At 44.7% G+C, this 18,020-nt stretch overlaps 1 protein-coding gene across 8 annotated transcripts in view; it reads right to left on the reverse strand.

The window, feature by feature from the left end:
• Positions 1 to 4,994: 4,994 nt before the first annotated feature.
• Positions 4,995 to 18,020, reverse strand: part of KMT5B (lysine methyltransferase 5B) — a 58,741-nt gene continuing 45,715 nt past the window's right edge. For 7 of the 8 annotated variants that reach the window (XM_019037279.3, XM_019037277.3, XM_019037280.4 and 4 more), the window contains 2 exons: positions 17,121 to 17,317; positions 4,995 to 9,311 (listed from right to left, as the gene is read on the reverse strand). In XM_019037279.3, the coding sequence (XP_018892824.1) occupies positions 7,828 to 9,311; positions 17,121 to 17,317 (1,681 nt within the window). In that variant the 3' untranslated portion in view covers positions 4,995 to 7,827. Of the gene's footprint in view, positions 9,312 to 15,857; positions 16,090 to 17,120; positions 17,318 to 18,020 lie in introns of those variants that run through there. The other variant, XM_031015984.3, reaches the window with a different exon arrangement.

An 18,020-nucleotide genomic window follows, 5' to 3' on the forward strand; every position in this document is an offset into this window, starting at 1 on the left:
CTGTAATCCCAGAAGTTTGAGAGGCCGAGGTGGGTGGATCACTTGAGGTCACGAGTTCAAGACCAGCCTAGGGAACATGGTGAGACCCCGGCCCCCCCCACCCCGCCCCATCTCTACTAAAAATACAGAAAATCAGCTGGGTGTGGTGGTCTGTGCCTGTGGTCCCAGCTACTTGGGAGACTGAGGTGGGAGGATCGCCTGAACCCAGGAGGTCGAGGCTGCAGTGAGCCAAGATTTCACCACTGCACTCCAATCTTGGGCAACAAAGCAAGACCTTGTCTCAAAAAAAAAAAAAGAAAGAAAGACAGGAAAAACAAAACAAAACGAAAAAAACACTAATCGTCAAGTCCAGCAGCCTGCCTGGCTGGAGGAAACCTCGGACTTCCTTTGCTGTCTCTAGGTACGCTCCGCTCCCCTCCTGTTTGACTCACCCTTTCAGATAACAAGAGGCCTGCCCCCATGGAGCGCCTGAGGGCCAGCAAACACCTGTGGCTTCCTAGGAGCCCGTGCTTTGGGCAGTGGCACCTCTCCCACTTTTCAAGCTCCCTAAGCATATTTGACGATGGGCGTGGATCACCCCACTTATCTGGGGCATAATCTTTAGACAGACTTCTCCTGGCCCCACATAACTGCATGGAAAGTGGGTAGAAAGCAATGATTCCTATTTTTCGCCCACAGGGATTCTTTTTTTTTTTTTTCTTGAGACAGAGTCTCGCTCTGTCACCAGGCTGGAGTGCAGTGGCGCGATCTCGGCTCACTGGAACCTCTGCCTCCCAAGTTCAAGCGATTCTCCTGCCTCAGCCTCCCAAGTAGCTGGGACTGCGGGCGTGTGCCACCACCCCCGGCTAATTTTTTGTATTTTTAGTAGAGACAGGGTTTCACCGTGTTAGCCAGTTTGGTCTCGATCTCCTGACCTCATGATCTGCCTGCCTCGACCTCCCAAAGTGCTGGGATTACAGGCGTGAGCCACCGTGCCCGGCCTTTTTTTTCTTTTAAAGAGATGGATCGGTCTTGCTATGTTGCCCAGGCTGGACTCCTGGGCTCAAGTGATCCTCCAGCCTCAGCCTCCCAAGTAGACCCACAGGAATGCCGAGGAGACAGAGACTTTCAGAATCACCCTGGCAAAGGTGGGGCTGCGCAGCTGGGGCTGGGGGTCTCTGGAGCACTGGCAGCTCTGTGGTCCTTATCTGTGCTCTCTAGATATTTGAGATGAGCCTGGGCAATATAGGGAGACGCCCGTTTCTACAAAAAGTAAAAAAATTAGTGGGGCATGGTGGTACGCACCTGTTGTTCCAGCTACTCAGCAGGAGGCTGAGGCAGGAGGATTGCTCGGGTCTGGGAGCTCAAGGCTACAGTGAGGCATGGTCACACCACCGTACTCCAGCCCGGGTGACAAAGTGAAACCCTGTCTCAAAAAAAAAAACAAAAACAAAAAACAAGCTGGTGCCTTGGAGCCTGGGGTTAATGTCTGCCTCTGTCACTTGCCACCAGCTGCACGATCTCAGGCAGGCCGATTTCCTTGTTTATTAAGGCCCCAGAGCACCACCACCCTGAGTGGGGTATTCCCCGCTTGTTTCCCCACAGGCCCAGTTTCTGTATGGCTCCCTGTATGGAGTGTGGTAGCCCCCCAGGGCATGTTGCTTTGTTCCCTGAGCCCCAGAAGCCTGCACTCACTGGAAGTCCACTGGAGGCCCACCATGAAGGTTGTCTGCCATCATCTTGGGTGACCCATGCCGTGATTTCTCACAACTGTGACCACTCCACTACCAGGGCCCCGACTAGGACCTTGTTCTCACAGGAAAGCGTGGCCCCTCCAGAGCTCTGAGCGCCTGTCCTCCGCCTGCCCTCCACACTTGCTTACTGCTCCAATGCTTGGCAGTCCTCTGCCCACAGGGAGCCTCCAGGACTCAAACACCTCCACCTTCACCTGTCTAGTGACCCACTCAGCTCACAGACTTGCCTTTTCTTCCCTAACCTGCAGGCATGCACGGCTTCTCATGTAACCCCTTCTCCTGCCAACCTGAACCCTAGGGCCCCCAGCCCTGCTGTCTTCTGTGGTCTCCACCTGTGTAAAGGCCCACGTGTGCCTGAGAGGCTCACACCTGTGCAGGGAAGTGCTGGCCACCAGCCTGGGCTCAGGACACTGACCTGGTACCTTGAAAGTGATCAGTAGATATTTCTTTAATGAATGATAACTAGGTTTCTACAGTCAGCATGCTTTCCCATTCTCAGTTTCAAATCTCCTTCTTACTCCTCAAACCTCCTGGCCCTCCTGTCTTCACTCTCAGATGCCTCCTACTTACCAGACAAGAGAAAACCTCACTCTGGACTGGCTCCCTCACCACATCCCAAATCCTCTTTTCCTCCTGGAAGGAAGACGGATCTACTCTCTGAAGACCCCCCTGAGGCCCTACTCCAAGTAACTCCTTCACTTTCTTTCTCAGAACACACTTACTATGCAAGCTCCCCGCCTCCAAGATTCAACCTGCGTCTCCTATTAATGAAATGAACCTCCTCCCTTCCCAGTGGTCATCCTCCCTCGTTCCTCCTTCACAAACTTTGCCTCCACCCTCTCAACCCATCTGGCTCTTCCTTGAAGCACTGACCTAAGCTCAGCTCTCCAAACTCGAGGACCAACAGCGGGGGAGCAGCCTTTCCTGCCGCCCCCATGCCTCAGTGAGGGTGAGTGCAGGGGCTGCCCTCAGCCAGCTCACTAGGCTAGCTCACTGCTGTGGTCTGAGCATGGCCCCAGGTTCATGCTGGAAACTCAGCCCCCAGTGCAACAGTGTGTTGAGAAGTGGGGTCTAAGAGGCAATTTGGTCATGAAGGCCCTGCCTCATGAATGAATAGATTAATGCCGTTATCGTGGGAGTGGGCTCCCGATAGAAGAAGTCAAGCCCCTTCCCCTCTCTGTAGCACGGGACGGTGCAGCAGAAAGGTCTTTCTCGCCAGAATCGGCCCCTCCATCTTGAACTTCCCAGCCTCCAGAACCATGAACCAAACAAACGTCTATTGGTTCTAAATTGCCCAGTCTGTGATATTGTGATAGCAGCACAAAGAGACCAAGACACCCACTCTCATGGCTTTGATTTTACCCCACATTGAAGACTCAAATTTTGTTCCCTGCCCCAAACCCCAAGAACGTACTAGGTGCTCAAACAACACGGAAGTGCACCTTCACTCCTGCCACACTGGGCCCCAGCTGCTCAGGGCCTCACACTGGTTCCAGCAGTCTGGTGTGCCTGAGCAGGCCCAGCAGCGCTCTGCCTCCCTTCAGCCAGAGTAGACTCAACAAGGTGGGCTGCCCCAAAAAGACCTAAGTCACTGTTTACTGCGAGTCAGCTGAAAACCCCACAAACCTGGCAAGGAGGACGCGGGATCTGGCAACAGATCTGGCTTTTTCAGAACATTACCAAAGCAATCTCTACGGGCCTGCGTCTGTCTTCTGTCCTCCAGATTAGCAGCTTTACAACAGTTTCCATGAATATGTGTTAAGCTTAACGGCCTGGGAGAAAATAAGTGGCAGATGGTGGAGGCAGTGTTAGTGAGCGACCCCCTTTCCCAGTCTTGGCCATTCACACACACTGCCCCTAGCAATCCTGGTACCCTTTCTGAAGAATCCAAATTTACTTTTCAGCCAGGCATGGTGGCTCATGCCTGTAATCCCAGCACTTTGGGAGGCTGAGATGGGCAGATCACTTGAGGTCAGGAGTTCAAGACCAGCCTGGCCAACATGGTTAAACTCCATCTCTACCAAAAATACAAAAATTAACCCAGCGTGGTGGCGGGCGCCTGTAGTCCCAGCTACTTGGGAGGCTGACACAGGAGAACCGCTTGAACCTGGGAGGTGGACGTTGCAGTGAGTCAAGATTGTGCCACTGCACTTCAGCCTGGGCAACAGAGTGAGACTCCGTCTCTAAATCAATAAATTCCCTTTTCCCCTGGGCTCTATCATTAGCAAACACAAGTAATGCCCATGTGTTCTAGGACATCAGGGAGGGAGTAAAAGGCTGGAGACCTCACCTTCCTTTGCATGCAAGGGTCACACGTGCCATAGTCACAGGGAGTGCCCTGGAGCTGGCAACTTGCTTGTACTCTGCTCTGGGTGCGACTGGGTTCTGCAGCAGAGTATGCAACGGTGCAGCAGGTCAGTGACAGAAAGTTGACATTTGAGAAACGAGTCACACAAGGGCTCCCGGCAAGTTAGCTGCCATTGGCTATTGGAAGAGTAGAGAGAAAACCTGAGATGCTGAACAAGACTCCTAAGTACTTAACAGACATGCCACGCTTAGCCTTTTTCTATACTGGGAACCCAAGTTTGGGTGGATACTTCAATTAGGAAAAATCAATAATCAATACTGGACTAGTCCCGTGTGTGCAGCACTCACCCAGATTATCCTCATGAGTGAATGCAGCTCAACCAGAAACTTAACTGATGACGGGACCAGGCGTCCACACTGACCTCTGGCACAGAATGGTGCTGGGTGCCAGGAAAGAGATGTGGAGATTAAGCAGCTTGCTCCGGGATACTCAGATGTTGCAGGTTTCCTCTCTCCTGTACAGTCATATTTCAACAGTAAATGGGAGAAAAAAGGACCCAGGCCAGTCATGAGTATGCTAACTTTGACCAATACGGAGAGGGGGGAAAAAAACAACTCCAAGTAATCAGGAACTATTAATGCGTTTGGGTTGCAAAAGCCTTCAATGTTATTGTGCTCCATGTTGAGGGCAAACATTTCTTGGGTTCAAGGACTAGGAAGGTACGTAGTTTAGTCTCCCTACTAAAAGAAGAATGAATGTTTACCCTCTCTTCTCTTAAAAATGAGTGGCACCAGACACAAGAGACCAGGGCCCAGAGAACTCAACACTCACAGGGATTGAAAAGCTTTAGAAACTGATTTTACAAATCCTGTTTTACATGAAAATTTTGTGGAGAAAGTCACCACTTTGATCTTTTTTTTTTTTCTTTTCAGATACAGTGAACACCGGCCAAATTGTTTTAATTTCCGAATTTATTAAAATGATTAACCTCAATACTGCAAGTGCATGTACAAAATATTTGTAAAAAATGTTTTTAATGAAACGTTAAAGAACTTACCTCAAATGCTGAAAAAGTCCTTTTTCATTCTTTCAGTACAAGGAATACATTGTATCTCAAAAGTATTACAACTCAGCAAAAACAATTTATAACAGTAATTTGAAAATGATTGAAAATTGAATACTTTACATATATTTCTATGATCATCTCCTAATTCTTACAATGCCAAAATCTTAACCAATCATTGCATAAGCTCAAGCTAAGAGTTTTATTGAATGCAACCTCTTCTAAACTGGTCAACGGTGTGTGGCTGTCACCATTCCACATGGTGAAGTTCTACAGCAGATCTGGAACAGTTCCGAGGCCCCTACCTTTACCAACGGAAATTAGGTTTCCCTAGAAGGCATCAACAGTGGCTGCTGAGTGCTTGTGCATACCGACTCCTGAGAGGCAGTGATTTACTACCAAATGTCACTGCTTTGAGACCCATGGGAAGGTCGGCCTCCAAAGAGGAGGCCATGATAAAATTAAAACATCATAAATAAGTTACTAAAATTCAGCTGAAAAATGAAGAAAAATGGGAAATGTGTTTTGTCACTTTTTAAGATCGAAATTCCCAAAATAGCTATTGTTGGTATTCAAATAAGGTTTAAGATTTAGTCTCTGAACCTCTTCAAAACACCCCAAACTAAGGTGGGAATACAAGAGGCGACCCGCTGCCCTCCAGCACCTCCAGACACAGGGTCTACCTTCATCTTCCTCAGTGGCAGGGGTTCACATTTCTATGCAGGGACCCCATGAGGGCTGGACGTGCTCTGCAAAGTGCTCCGGGTGCCTCGGACAGGTGCTCCTGAGAGGCTGTGTGGGCTGCCCTACTTCACTGTTGAAGACCTCCAGACGCAGCGAAGGCGGGTGTGGGTGGGTGTGGAAGGAGGTCTACCACATGCTTTCCAAATGCCTGAGGAGTTCGACTGCACCACAACAAACAAGGATGAGACTATGTAAGACTGCAGAAGTAGTTCCTTAGAGAACCAGGAGAAAACAATCTACTTTCTAAAAATGTTCATGAGTCTTAATTTCTATTTGGAACCTATGGGCAATCAACAGTCTTAAGGAGCGTCATTGAAACAATATCCCCCCAAACCTGGAAACTAGTAGGAATCAATTAGTAGTAACAGTAAGCATTGAGATTTTCTCCACTGGACTTTTCATGACCTTCAGATTCCTTTTCATATTTCAAGACATGGGCTACTTTCCTATAGACACTATACAAATCCCCTGAATTGATTTTTACTTAGGAACACTGTATATCAGAAAGTACAGGTACACATTTCCCAGAAATAGAGAGACCTACTGGTGTCAAACACCTGTTACAGATTTATATTCCCAAATTCTCTGTCCAATGATTTGCAAAATAATCCAGAGAAATGAAAAGAACCTGGTATTGAACATAAAGTAGTAATAAAAATTTGCTCATTAAGTTAATTAAAATTAATTTCTCAAAGTGCTTCAAAAAAACAAATTAAATCTGACTCCTTTTTGTTTAACTGATAATATAGTCAAAAAAATCTTTGATGTTTTCATAATAAACTAACATAAACTAACATAAGCCAAGAACTCCCACTGATGCAGTGCTTAAAACTATATATTTAGAATTTCCTATTTTATTGGCATGAATATTTCTAAACTTAAAAACCTTCCTGGTAAGTTCTTTTAATTTCTTATGACAAAAATTTCTCACAACACACAAATATTTACAACATATACATTGTTTTCAGTTCTTTACATTGAATCTCAAAGACAAACTTTTTTTATAGGTTACCACAGAACAAAAGCTGTGACTCATGTTTTTATTTCATAAACTATTATAAGTTAAAGTGAATAGATTTTTTTAATATTCCTTGTAGCATTTTACAAGTGCAACAGAAAACTTGAAGAACCAAATTAAGATAGCTGTAGTTCATTAGATAAATGTTGCTTGTTGTCATCACGTTGTTCACAGCAAATTTTTGAAAAAATAAGCACCAATCATTCTTGCAAAGAACAATTTTATCTAAAAGGATTGAAAAGAGTTAAATACAAGGTTTTTAATTTACATGACAAGCAATAAATACGCTGTATCGAACCTCATCCCACACACTGCTACCCTCGTACATATAATGAACTGAAAAGTGAGCTGTCACGTATGTCATTGCATTTTTTTTTTTTTTAAGAAACCAATCTGACTCCCAACCAATGGTTTGCGATATTAACAAAGGCCACAAACAGTACACCTGGGCCAGCAAACAGTGTGAAACTGACAAAACTCCAAGGGGGAAACATCTAGCAAATAAATCAAAAAGCCAAAGATCATTGCTGGTGATATTAGCATACTAGAAACCCTTAATATGCTGCTACTATGATTTGTTTTAAATTATTGTTTAGTCATATATTAAAGAGCCAGCTGATGCTCTTACAGTTAAAAAAACTGTGTAGCCACATTACTGTTTTCAACGTCCTGTGTGGAAAGTTGCTATCACTGTACAATTTTGCTTGAGCCTTTATTTTACAACAGGGCTTTACCTCTAACTCAGAATTGCACGTAAGAAGGCTATTTAAAAAGTACGATAAAAATTTGCACAAATCAGACTTAAGAATTGAGTCAGTATGCTGTACACTTTCTACAATAGTATGCTGATAAGTGAAGGGACAATAGAAGTGCTGCCACCAAACTTTCAGTTGAGGAATAATTGACTGGAATTTTTTATTTCTTTAAAGTAGTTATCCCAGGTCAAGTTAAGACCAAGAGCTTAGGCATTAAGCCTTAAAGACTGATCTTCTCTTCTCCTTGAAGAAATGTCAATATCTATAGAGTCTTTTCCAACTATTAACCTCAAGCGCTTAGCTGGAGGAAGAGGAATAAAATCGTCTTCAAAGTCATCATCATAGTCATCCTCCTCTTCATCGCCCTCAGAAGAGGAGGAATCATCTGTACTTTCTTCCTCATACTGACTATAGTCATCCACCTCCATTCGAGACTCCAAGAGAGAAAGAGGATCACTGCAGCACACCCCATTTTCATGAAGCCCCTCTGTATAAGACCCCCTATTTTCCTCATCTCGTTTTAGCTGGATTTTTAATTTTGTAGAACTACTGCCTGATCCTGAGTTAAATCCATTATTAAGCTTTGCTACATAGAGATTGTTATCGTTGTCATGGTCTTTGCTTAACTTGATGCTTATTTTGGAAGAGTTCATTCCATCATTCTCTTGGTCATTTGTTTTGCTGCTGCTATCATGACGCCTACGAAGAGTCAATTTGGGAATCCCAGAGTTATTTTCTAGGATTAACTGTGCGTCATACCTTGTGATTCGCCTCTTCTTTTTACTTTTTGCAGTTCTAAAGCTGTCTTTTGTTTTGAAGCTATCTGATGTCACAACTGAACAACCGACGGGTGAAGGAGCACAGTCTGTGTAGCTCACAGGCACGCCCACAGTGCCACTGTGCTCACCCTGGTCAGAATGGGGACCCATCAAATCTGGTACCGCGTCATCTTTTCCAGGAGAATCGTGCACTGGAGTAGATTCCTCTATTTTTGCAAACTGTTTCACTAGTTTTCCTTGTCGTGACTTCTTTTTGGACATGCCTGTGTCACTCTTATGACACTTTGCCTCCCCTTTTTGTGCAGTCTCATGAGCCAGTTCTTCCTCCTGCAGCACGGGAGCTGGCTGCGGCTGTTCACCACTGTCGGGGCAAGGTTCCGTCACACTGCTTTTATAGCCATCCAACGTATTTGGTTCAAGCTTGATGTCAGAGGCCTCCTTCAGATTTGTTCTTGTCCTCACTGACCGCCGAGTTATGTAGGTGCAGGGCGAGCTCTCCCCCTGCGAATGAGCACCTCTCACAGGATTCTGTCTGTGTTCTCTCGCCGCGTGTCTAGTCAAGCACCCGCTGGCAACTGCGGCTTGGGCTGGTCCCTCTGGCTCCTTATCTTTTTTAATGGGCAAATTTTTATAGAGAACTACTTTAGGCTCTTTCAGTACTAAGTTTCCCATTTCGAGTTTTCTTGAAGCATTCTTTTGCTCCAGCCGCTTGCAATGATTTCTCAATTTTATCTTTGAAAGTAAAGGCTTTGCAGGCTTCTTCAGTTTCTTTGGTACCCTGGAATTATTTATATGAGTTAGCTTAGATGAGGTAGAGTTGGAAGAAGCTGGAATTCTTGACATAGATTGCCTCGTTAACGTTCTGCTCTTGCTATTCTTTTTTACGCCAACTGAAGATTTTCGGTTAGAAGCTGTAAGGTTAAAGAGAAAAAGGTGAAAAGCCTTGGTAACAGCAGAGTTCAAGAAAAGAATGCCCAAACCCAGGCTATTAGCTACAGCACGTTTAGATTACACAAACGCCAACACCACGGCTCCCGCTGCAGATTGTGCCAGCGCACCTGCATTCCCTACACTGCTTCTCTTTGAAGTTCTTTTCTAATTTATGGGGCATCTATTCATTTTTGAGGTAAGTAGTTGTACGGTTAAGGAGCTTTTCACAGCAGGGACCTAGATTCCACTCTAAGCTTAATCTGTCATGACACTGGCCCAAACAAATGCTTTCTTCTCCTAATTTAGTAGTTTCCCACATAAAAGATTTCAAAGAAAGTTAACATGGTTTTTTCCTTTCACAGATTCTCCTTAGTCATTTAAAATGTTTCTAAAATCCATTACTCATTAACCTAAAGGAAGTACAGCACTTGGCCATTAACATAGAGTAGAAATAGAATACTCATGGGCTCTAAGGAACAAATTCTATCGCAATGGTTTCAAACAAGAAAAACAGATGCTAAGAACCATATATTATCACTCTGAAAAGTACAGTCACTACCGAAAAAGAAATGCACTATTCTAAGTTGTCCCCTTCAACTCCGTGAGGACCAGAAGAGGCAACCAGTGGGCTGTCAACTTAGAAGAGCTGCAAAGCTTACTCAGCCCCGTCCCTTCAGTGACGGCCCGATGCCAACAATCACAGTGAAGGAAGATGCACACTGCTAGAATTGTACACTCTCAGGACAAAGGGAGATCCAACTTCTTTCCACCAAGGCCAGGATAGAAAAGGGTTACAATGACCCTAATGGTAATGACAACCTGAGTAGTGATGAATATGATTCCATTTGAGAATGAGTGTATTCTTATCCACTGGAATTATACAAAACTACTAGGTAGAAAATATTTTTTAAAATATAAGGATGTTTAGATAATTCTTTGCTACAGAATTTCTTTATGCTTACGAGGCTTGCCTACAAGGTGGATCGAATAGACGTGCCGTCAATATAAAGAATAAAGTTGAATGGCTTCTCAAAAGGCTTCATTTGTAACTCAAGCTTAAGCTGCTCCTGTAGCGTCTCTGACCTTGCCACTGACTTTCTGCTGTTAATTTTTCCTCTGTATTGACATTCCAGACTATTATTTATAGAAGTTTACACAAGTCAGTTTCTCAATTACTTAGTTCTTGCAGGTCCAGTTGAAAAACTTCTTCCTAATCAAAACACTCCATTTACAGATTCACTAGAGAAGCCACGATAACAAAACGAATCATCACCACCTCTCATCAGAACAGGGAGGATAAAAACAATAAAACATGGGTAAGCTCCGCACACTGCCCACCCAAGTGAGGACCAGGATCCTGCAGAGAAATCTCTGTTGCTTTCTACATGCCTCAGGTTGCCAGGGCAACTGCCATTCCTTCCGCCCAGCTAAGCAAGTAAGTTACCGTAAGTTCAGTTTTTATTGAGAGAGGAGCAAGAATGCATCACAACATTCCAAAAATATCAAACCACCAAGAATAGAAGGCTCTGCACCTGAGGTCAGGAGTTCGAGACCAACCTGGCCAATATGGTGAAACCCTGTCTCTACTAAAAATACAAAAATTAGTCGGGCACGGTGGTACATGCCTGTAATCCCAGCTACTGGGGAGGCTGAGGCAGGAGAATCACTTGAACCTGGGAGGCAGAGTTTGCAGTGAGCCAAAATCGCACGATTGTACTCCAGCCTGGGTGACAAGAGTGAAACTTCCTCTCAGAAAAACAAAAACAAAAACAAAGAAGGTCCTGCATGCACAGACTGGCTCATAAATGGCTTCAGGGCACATAAACCAGCAGAATTCACAGCAAAGGGATTCACAGTTTGAACCAGGAACATACTTACACATGTGGGCTGCTACCAAGGTGGCGCCTCTTTTTAGAATAGTAGGAGTGGTGAACTTTGAATGTGATTCAATTTGAGAACGAGTGATTTATTATCCACTGGAACTATACAGAACTATGTGATAGCAAATTTTTTTTTAATAAGAAATTTAGAAAATAAGAAAAAATAGGGAACTCTTCGGCTAAAGGGTTTCTTTATGCTTGCCTACAAGGTGGACTGAGTGGACATGCTGCCAATATAAAGACACTAGTGAAGAAAGGACTGCACTACTTGGCTTCCCTTTGCTTGGCTCTCTCAGATGTGGCTACGATGATCCTTTGCTCATTCTATGCCTCCTCAAGGACTAATTTATGACCAAACTTAGTGGTTTCCAATCTTTGATTTCTCCTCTTTCCATTCCACTCTCATGACGTACCTGCAAGCACCCTTACACAACACTCACATCTATATCATATTCTCAACAGCAATCCCCGCCATCTGGATCCAGCCTGCTCCTCCAATGAGACAGCCTTTGGTGATCTGACAACTTCTTGTCGTCAAACCCAGCACACACTCCTCAGCCCTTCCCTTTCTTCATTTCTCTGAATGTGACACTGATAACCACTTTTTCTTGAGAAAACCTTTCTTCTCTTGGCTGTCAAAGAGAGCGCACTCTCCTGGTTCTCTTCTCCATCTCTGGCACCCTCCTTCATCGGCCCCTTAGACTGTTCTTCTTCAGGTCTGTGTAGTCCTAGGCCCCAGGTGACAAGCACCCATTCTCGCACGGCTATTACCACTTACAGGCTGACAGTTCCCGAACTCTGGCCAGACCCGCTCCTAAATTACAGAACCAGGTCACCAAATACCGACTGTCTCTAAGCCCCTAAATGGAACTCACCATCACGTCTCCTGATGACGTCCCCTTTCGAGGTCTCCATCTTGGTCAATATCACCACCACATGCCCAGCTGCCGAAGCAGAAAGCTGGAGGTCCTCCTTGACTCCTGCTCTCCTGAACTGCCTCACCAAGCCAATCACCATGTGCCGTGGAGTCCACCCCTGCAATGTCACTGCAACCTGTCTACTCTTCCCTGTCTCGAAAGCCACAGCCTCCTGCATGAACTATGGCAGTTTTGTTTTTCCTATTGTTTTCCCAACAATCCGTTTACCACCACATAGCCAGGATGACTTTCCTAGTGTATCATGCAGCTTCTGGGCTTTAAACCTTTCAGCAACCTAATGCCCTAAGAATGAAGTCTAGAATTTTAACCTGTGCTCACATCTCTTCTTCTTAGTCTGTACTCGCCAAGAAGAAAAGCTTTGACTCAAACTCCCCTCTGTCTATAGAGCTGTCTGAAAGGCCCTCTGCTTTGAATAGGCTTCACTTGGCCAACTTCTCATCCCCCTGTAAGACTCAGCTTAGGCAACACCTCCCTGAGGGAGCCTCTTGGGACTTTCTCTGCAATGCCTTTCCTATGTCTTCTCACAGCACCCAAGAAGCTCCTTCCTTGGTACTTCTTATTTTTACCCGTTGGATGACTCCCATTTTATGGTGATTCTGAATTCGGCTCTCCCCATCCCATCCCTCCTTCCAAAACATTCACTGTTGACAACAGAAAACCAAAGCACTTTTATGTGTTTGTGTCTAAACTAACATAAACGCTCCATTTTTGAGCACAAAATGGGTATGTATTTGATGCTATGTATTACATCAACACAGAGATTTCACTTACATGTTACCAATGTATTCTAATTTTGTTTGAAAAGCATTATCTCATCAAAAGCCCTGTCAAAAGGTATGCTCATCAAATCAAAGGAAAAAAAAGACAGGCAAAGAATTTGAGAAATGTGACAAAGATGAGGATCCAGTAGAATGACAAGAGTCCTTCACTGTCCAAAGAAGCTGCACTGTCCTGGCAGGGGTTGAGAATTTCAGACAGTGAAGGCTAAAGGAGGAAGACAGTGGCCACAATGACAAACTAAAAGTCAATGATTTTAAAAAGTCCATCAAGAAACCAAGGACTATGACCTAAGTGGGGTCAGATGCACCTGTGTTTGAGCTTGCTGTGGCACTTATATGCCTCGTATGACTCTTCCCCTAGGGGCTGGGATGAATCTCAAATGCATGGACCTGGACAGTAATTTTAGGTGGGGGTACACATTCTTTTCAGCAATTACTACATGCTAGGTGCTGTGCAAAATGGCCACATTCATCCTAATGAACGCCGTTGGAAGGGAAAGCGATTAAAGCTATGTGAAAACCAAGCTTACATGGACTAGCATGCCTAAGGTCATCCATCTGGTGAATGGCAGAGATGGAATTTGTTAGGCCTTCCTGAGCATTAAAATCACGCTTATGTTGCCTATAAGGCATATACAGAAGAATTATGGTGTTGGCCTCAACTTACGGGTAAAGGCCCCACTGCATGGCTATTATGGTCATTTCAGGGTGTCCTCAAAATCATAAGGCAGGGTGGCACAAGACTTCCAGTCAGACAAAAGAGCTGTGACTGACACCAAAGCCTTCCTGAGCACTCAGGCCACACTGGAAATGCACAATCAGCGTGAACTGAGATAATACAAGGGCCACAGCTGAGCATCTCCAGAGCTGGAGGATCCAGAAGGCCTCTGACAGGACTCTAAAGACCTCGGTCTCAAGGAGTTTACTTGGCACAAGCAGCTTTCATCTGACGTGACTAGCACAGACTGCCAATGGCTACCTGGAACGGGGTGTTAGAATCTGGAAGCAGCCCGAAGGCTCAGCAGAAAAGTGTTCAGATCAACTCTTGACATGAGTGACAGGGCAGGAGTGATGAGCAGCGCCCCAGCCTCTGCATCTAGGACAGGTGCTCCATAGTTAAGATCAACTTCTCCCTCTGGCCGATTCTTCTGGGGCTTGTCCTGACTTGTGGCACCTGCAGAGACCCGTGTCCGCATCTTCACAGACCGCTCGCGAGCCTCTCTCTGGTCTCACCTTCCCTATCACAGCACTAACTTCAGAAGGGGCAGGCAGCCCAGTCAGCGAGGCATAAGAGGCCTGAAAAACCAGAATCCTCCAGTCCTGGCATTCTAATTCAGACCTGTGGACTGGATTTGTGAAAACGGATTCCTTGTTGTCTCTACTTCTGGATGCTAAAGCAAAGTCACACCGTAGCTCTCAAGGTACTTTCCGAAAAAGCACCTGTATGGAAATTTTTCTTCCAACTACTCAGAACATTTCTTTATACATGTGTTCAAAGAAAGCAGTTCCTCTATCAGCTGCTAAGTTCTAAACGAACCACAGGATAAAGATGAGCAGCCACACAGAAAAAGCACTCTGCAAACACATACACAGCACATGCACCCACCACCCTGGGAGGAGGGACTGGCAGTGCTGGCTTTCCTGCAGGCTGTGGCTTCCAGAACCTTTCTTTCAGACAGGTGGAGGGGATGGCTGAGACAAACACCAAAAGAAATACAGCCTAAGAGAACGCATGTAAGAACTCAAGAAATCCTTATGTGAACATGACTTAACATACAATGGTCTCAGAGACAACTAAAGCCTTGAGCTCCTTCAGAGAGAGCACTGAGCCATGCCTATCCACTCTGCCCATGACCTCAGAATTAGTCATACTGATCCTTGGATTGCTCCAATCATGCTGCAGAAAGGGAATTTGAATAAGCCAAGCACCCCAATATCAGCAGTCCCTGCAAAATGTGCACCTTTCTTCTGTAATGCTGAGACTTCAGCTTAAAGCGATTATTCAGTCCCTCTGAACTTGAAAGCCTGTGCCTCCAGTTTGTTCTGCTTACTTGTGCACCTGTCTTATCCTGGAGCTAAGTAAGGCATAAGCTCCCTGAGGAAAGGGCCCAAGTCTCAAACATCTTTGTATGTCTTCAAGAACTAGCAGGATTTCAGTAAGTATTTAGTTTGTTAATATATATTCCCAAATATTTGGTTTAATAAATATTAATAGTTAAATATTAGTATATCCAACATCTTCCAAAAATTATTTGTATTCTTATCTTTTAAACTAAGTAGTATATTGAGTTCAGTAGCTATACACCAGTAATAAAGTTACTACTTAAGCATAAAACACCTACATCACATAGCCATTCAACATAGGCAACTCTGTGGCTGTCTCCATATACAGATGGCAGCACGAACCTAAGTGTTTTTGTTTAAAAATCACAGGTCTCTGGCTGGGTGCAGTGGCTCACGCCTATAATCCCAGCACTTTGGGAGGCCAAGGCAAGGCGGATCACCTGAGGTCAGGAGATTGAGACCATCCTGGACAACATGGTGAAACCCCGTCTCTACTAAAAATACAAAAATTAGCTGGATGCGGTGGCACATGCCTGTAATCCCAGCTACTTGGGAGGCTGAGGCAGGAGAATAGCTTGAACCTGGGAGGCGGAGGCTGCAGTGAGCTGAGAGTGTGCCACTGCACTCCAGCCTGGGGACAGAGCGAGACTCCATCTCAAAAGAAAAAAAAAACACAGGTCTTACTATGTTGCCCAGGCGGGTCTCAAAACTCCTAGGCTCAAGTGACCCTCCCACCTCAGCCTCCCATGTAGCTGGGGCTACAGGTGTGCCACCATGCCTGGCTTTTAAGTGTTTTTATGTCTGCATTTATAAAATGGGCTTCACAAGTCTCCAGTTTCACCAAGGAACCAGACTCAGAAAACAAATGGTCGTTATGCTGCATTTATTATGAGAATCAACAGTCAACAGTTAATGATTGACTAACTCTTGTTGTTCACTCTGGACATTAACGAAAAAGACTGGAATAGGGCTACAGCGCTGCTTTTATGCTACACGGGTTATGCTTGGACTCTGACTCCCAGCAGCAGGTAGATTCAGGAATTCATGGCAGTGACATTCACCATCATGGGAAACACCTTCCCTTTTCTTCAGGATTCTCTGTAGTGGAAGAGAGCACCCAGTGTTGGGCTGAAAACATCTGAAAGTAGGGAGAAGAACCTAAAATAATCAGTATCTCAGAGGGCTCTAAGGTGCCAAGAAGTCTCACTGGACATTTAAGTGCCAACAAAGGCATACTTTCGGAATCGCCAAGTCAAAACTTTCTAACTTCTGTCTCTCTCAGAGACAAGTGAGACTCAAGAGTCTACTGCTTTAGTGGCAACTACAGAAAACTGATGTTACCCAGAAAAACAGGAGCAATTAGAAATGGTTCCAATATTTCAAAGCTCCGCAAACAGGATGTGCTTTCCTTTGCCCATTTAGGGTTTCTTCTCTTTCCTTTCTCTTTGTTTAGTCTTCGTTCTCTTTTTCAGTTTCCATCAGATCTTGCCCCCACACACCACTGGAATCTCAGAGGTTGCTTCTTTCTCCTTTCCATCTTTACTCCTACTTTCTGGAGTAGCCAATACAGCATGTCACAATACGGCACTGTTCAAAACGCTCCTCTATCACAATTCTGAGTCTGGTACTGGTGGTCTGCTGAACTGAGTCAGTTCGTTTTGAAAAAGGTCAGCAAGCAATGAAAAGGTGGAAGCCTTAAGGCCAGAAGCTATGAATTCCCCAAGTCCATCATCTTTTCTAACAAACTGGCTAGGCACTGGAATGTATAGAGTCTAATAATTCTACTCAGTCCTTTTGTCTTCTTGCAGGACTTAGCGACATCATCGCAGTCTCTAACACCTTGAAAATGTTTAAAACATATGATGACCTTGGAACATATGATGAAGAACTCATATCCAGTTACCAAGGTATTCAAGAAAAATAGTCTAGAGGACGGTACTGAAGTTAGAGGTGGGATACAGACTGTGCCTCTACTCAAATCACGTCTAGAGCCTTGAAGTGCTGCCAAAGCTCACAAGTCCCAGTCTCTCTGAGTATTTAAAAGTTTAAAACTACTGAAGCACACTTTATAAAGCAAATTGTGTGAAAATACTTTTAAAAGATATGCTTATCAAATCTCCCTTACTTACTTGCATTGTTTTTTTCCTGAGTGGTATCTGCATCAGTGTTAGAGCTGACAGATTGACTGTCTGAATTTTTGCTGCTGTCACCTAACTTTTTAAGCCTATTTAAACGTTTATCTGTTTCTCTGAGTCCATATTTGCTATTGATAACAGGAGCAGGCGCAGGCAGTCCCACTCTGGATTTAAAAGCACCAGTGCCCCGTCTGAAAGAGAAAATAGCACAGGTTAAACAAATAGAACACACTTTCTTATAATAAGCTTAACTGCTGAGGGTACTTGGCTACAGGTTAACAGATGTGATGAGCTGCTGAGGCCTTAATCACCACTGGAAACCGAAGACTAGAACTCACAAAGGAAATTAAGTATCTATATTATAAAATTAACTTTAAATCTATATTTAAAATAATAAAACAACTTGTTATGACTATTATCAATCATTAATTGCCTATGAGAAACTACTGGACCTTGTAAAATTTTTTCCTTTTTTTTTTTGAGACAGGGTCTCACTCTACCGCCCAGGCTGGAATGCAGTCGCACGATCATGGCTCACTGCAGCCTCAACCTCTTAGGCTCAAGAAGTCATCCCACCTCAGCATCCTGAGTATCTGGGACCATAAGCGTGTACCACCACCACCAGCTAATTTTTAAATTTTTTTTGTAGAGATGGGGTCTCACTATGTTGCGCAGGCTGGTCTCCAACTGCTGGGCTCAAGGGATCTTCCCAGCTGGGTCTCCCAAAGTGTTGGATTTACAGGAGTGAGCCACAAAGCCCAGCCCTTTAATAAACATTGCCAGATTACTTTGCCAAAGGGATAGAGCAAATCATGGTCCCACTAGCATGGTGTAAGTTCCTGCTTCTCTACATCCTCATCAACGGTACATTGTACTCCTTAAATTTTACCAAAG

Source organism: Gorilla gorilla, chromosome 9 (assembly GCF_029281585.2).
Source record: "Gorilla gorilla gorilla isolate KB3781 chromosome 9, NHGRI_mGorGor1-v2.1_pri, whole genome shotgun sequence".
Taxonomy (NCBI): Eukaryota; Metazoa; Chordata; class Mammalia; order Primates; family Hominidae; genus Gorilla; species Gorilla gorilla.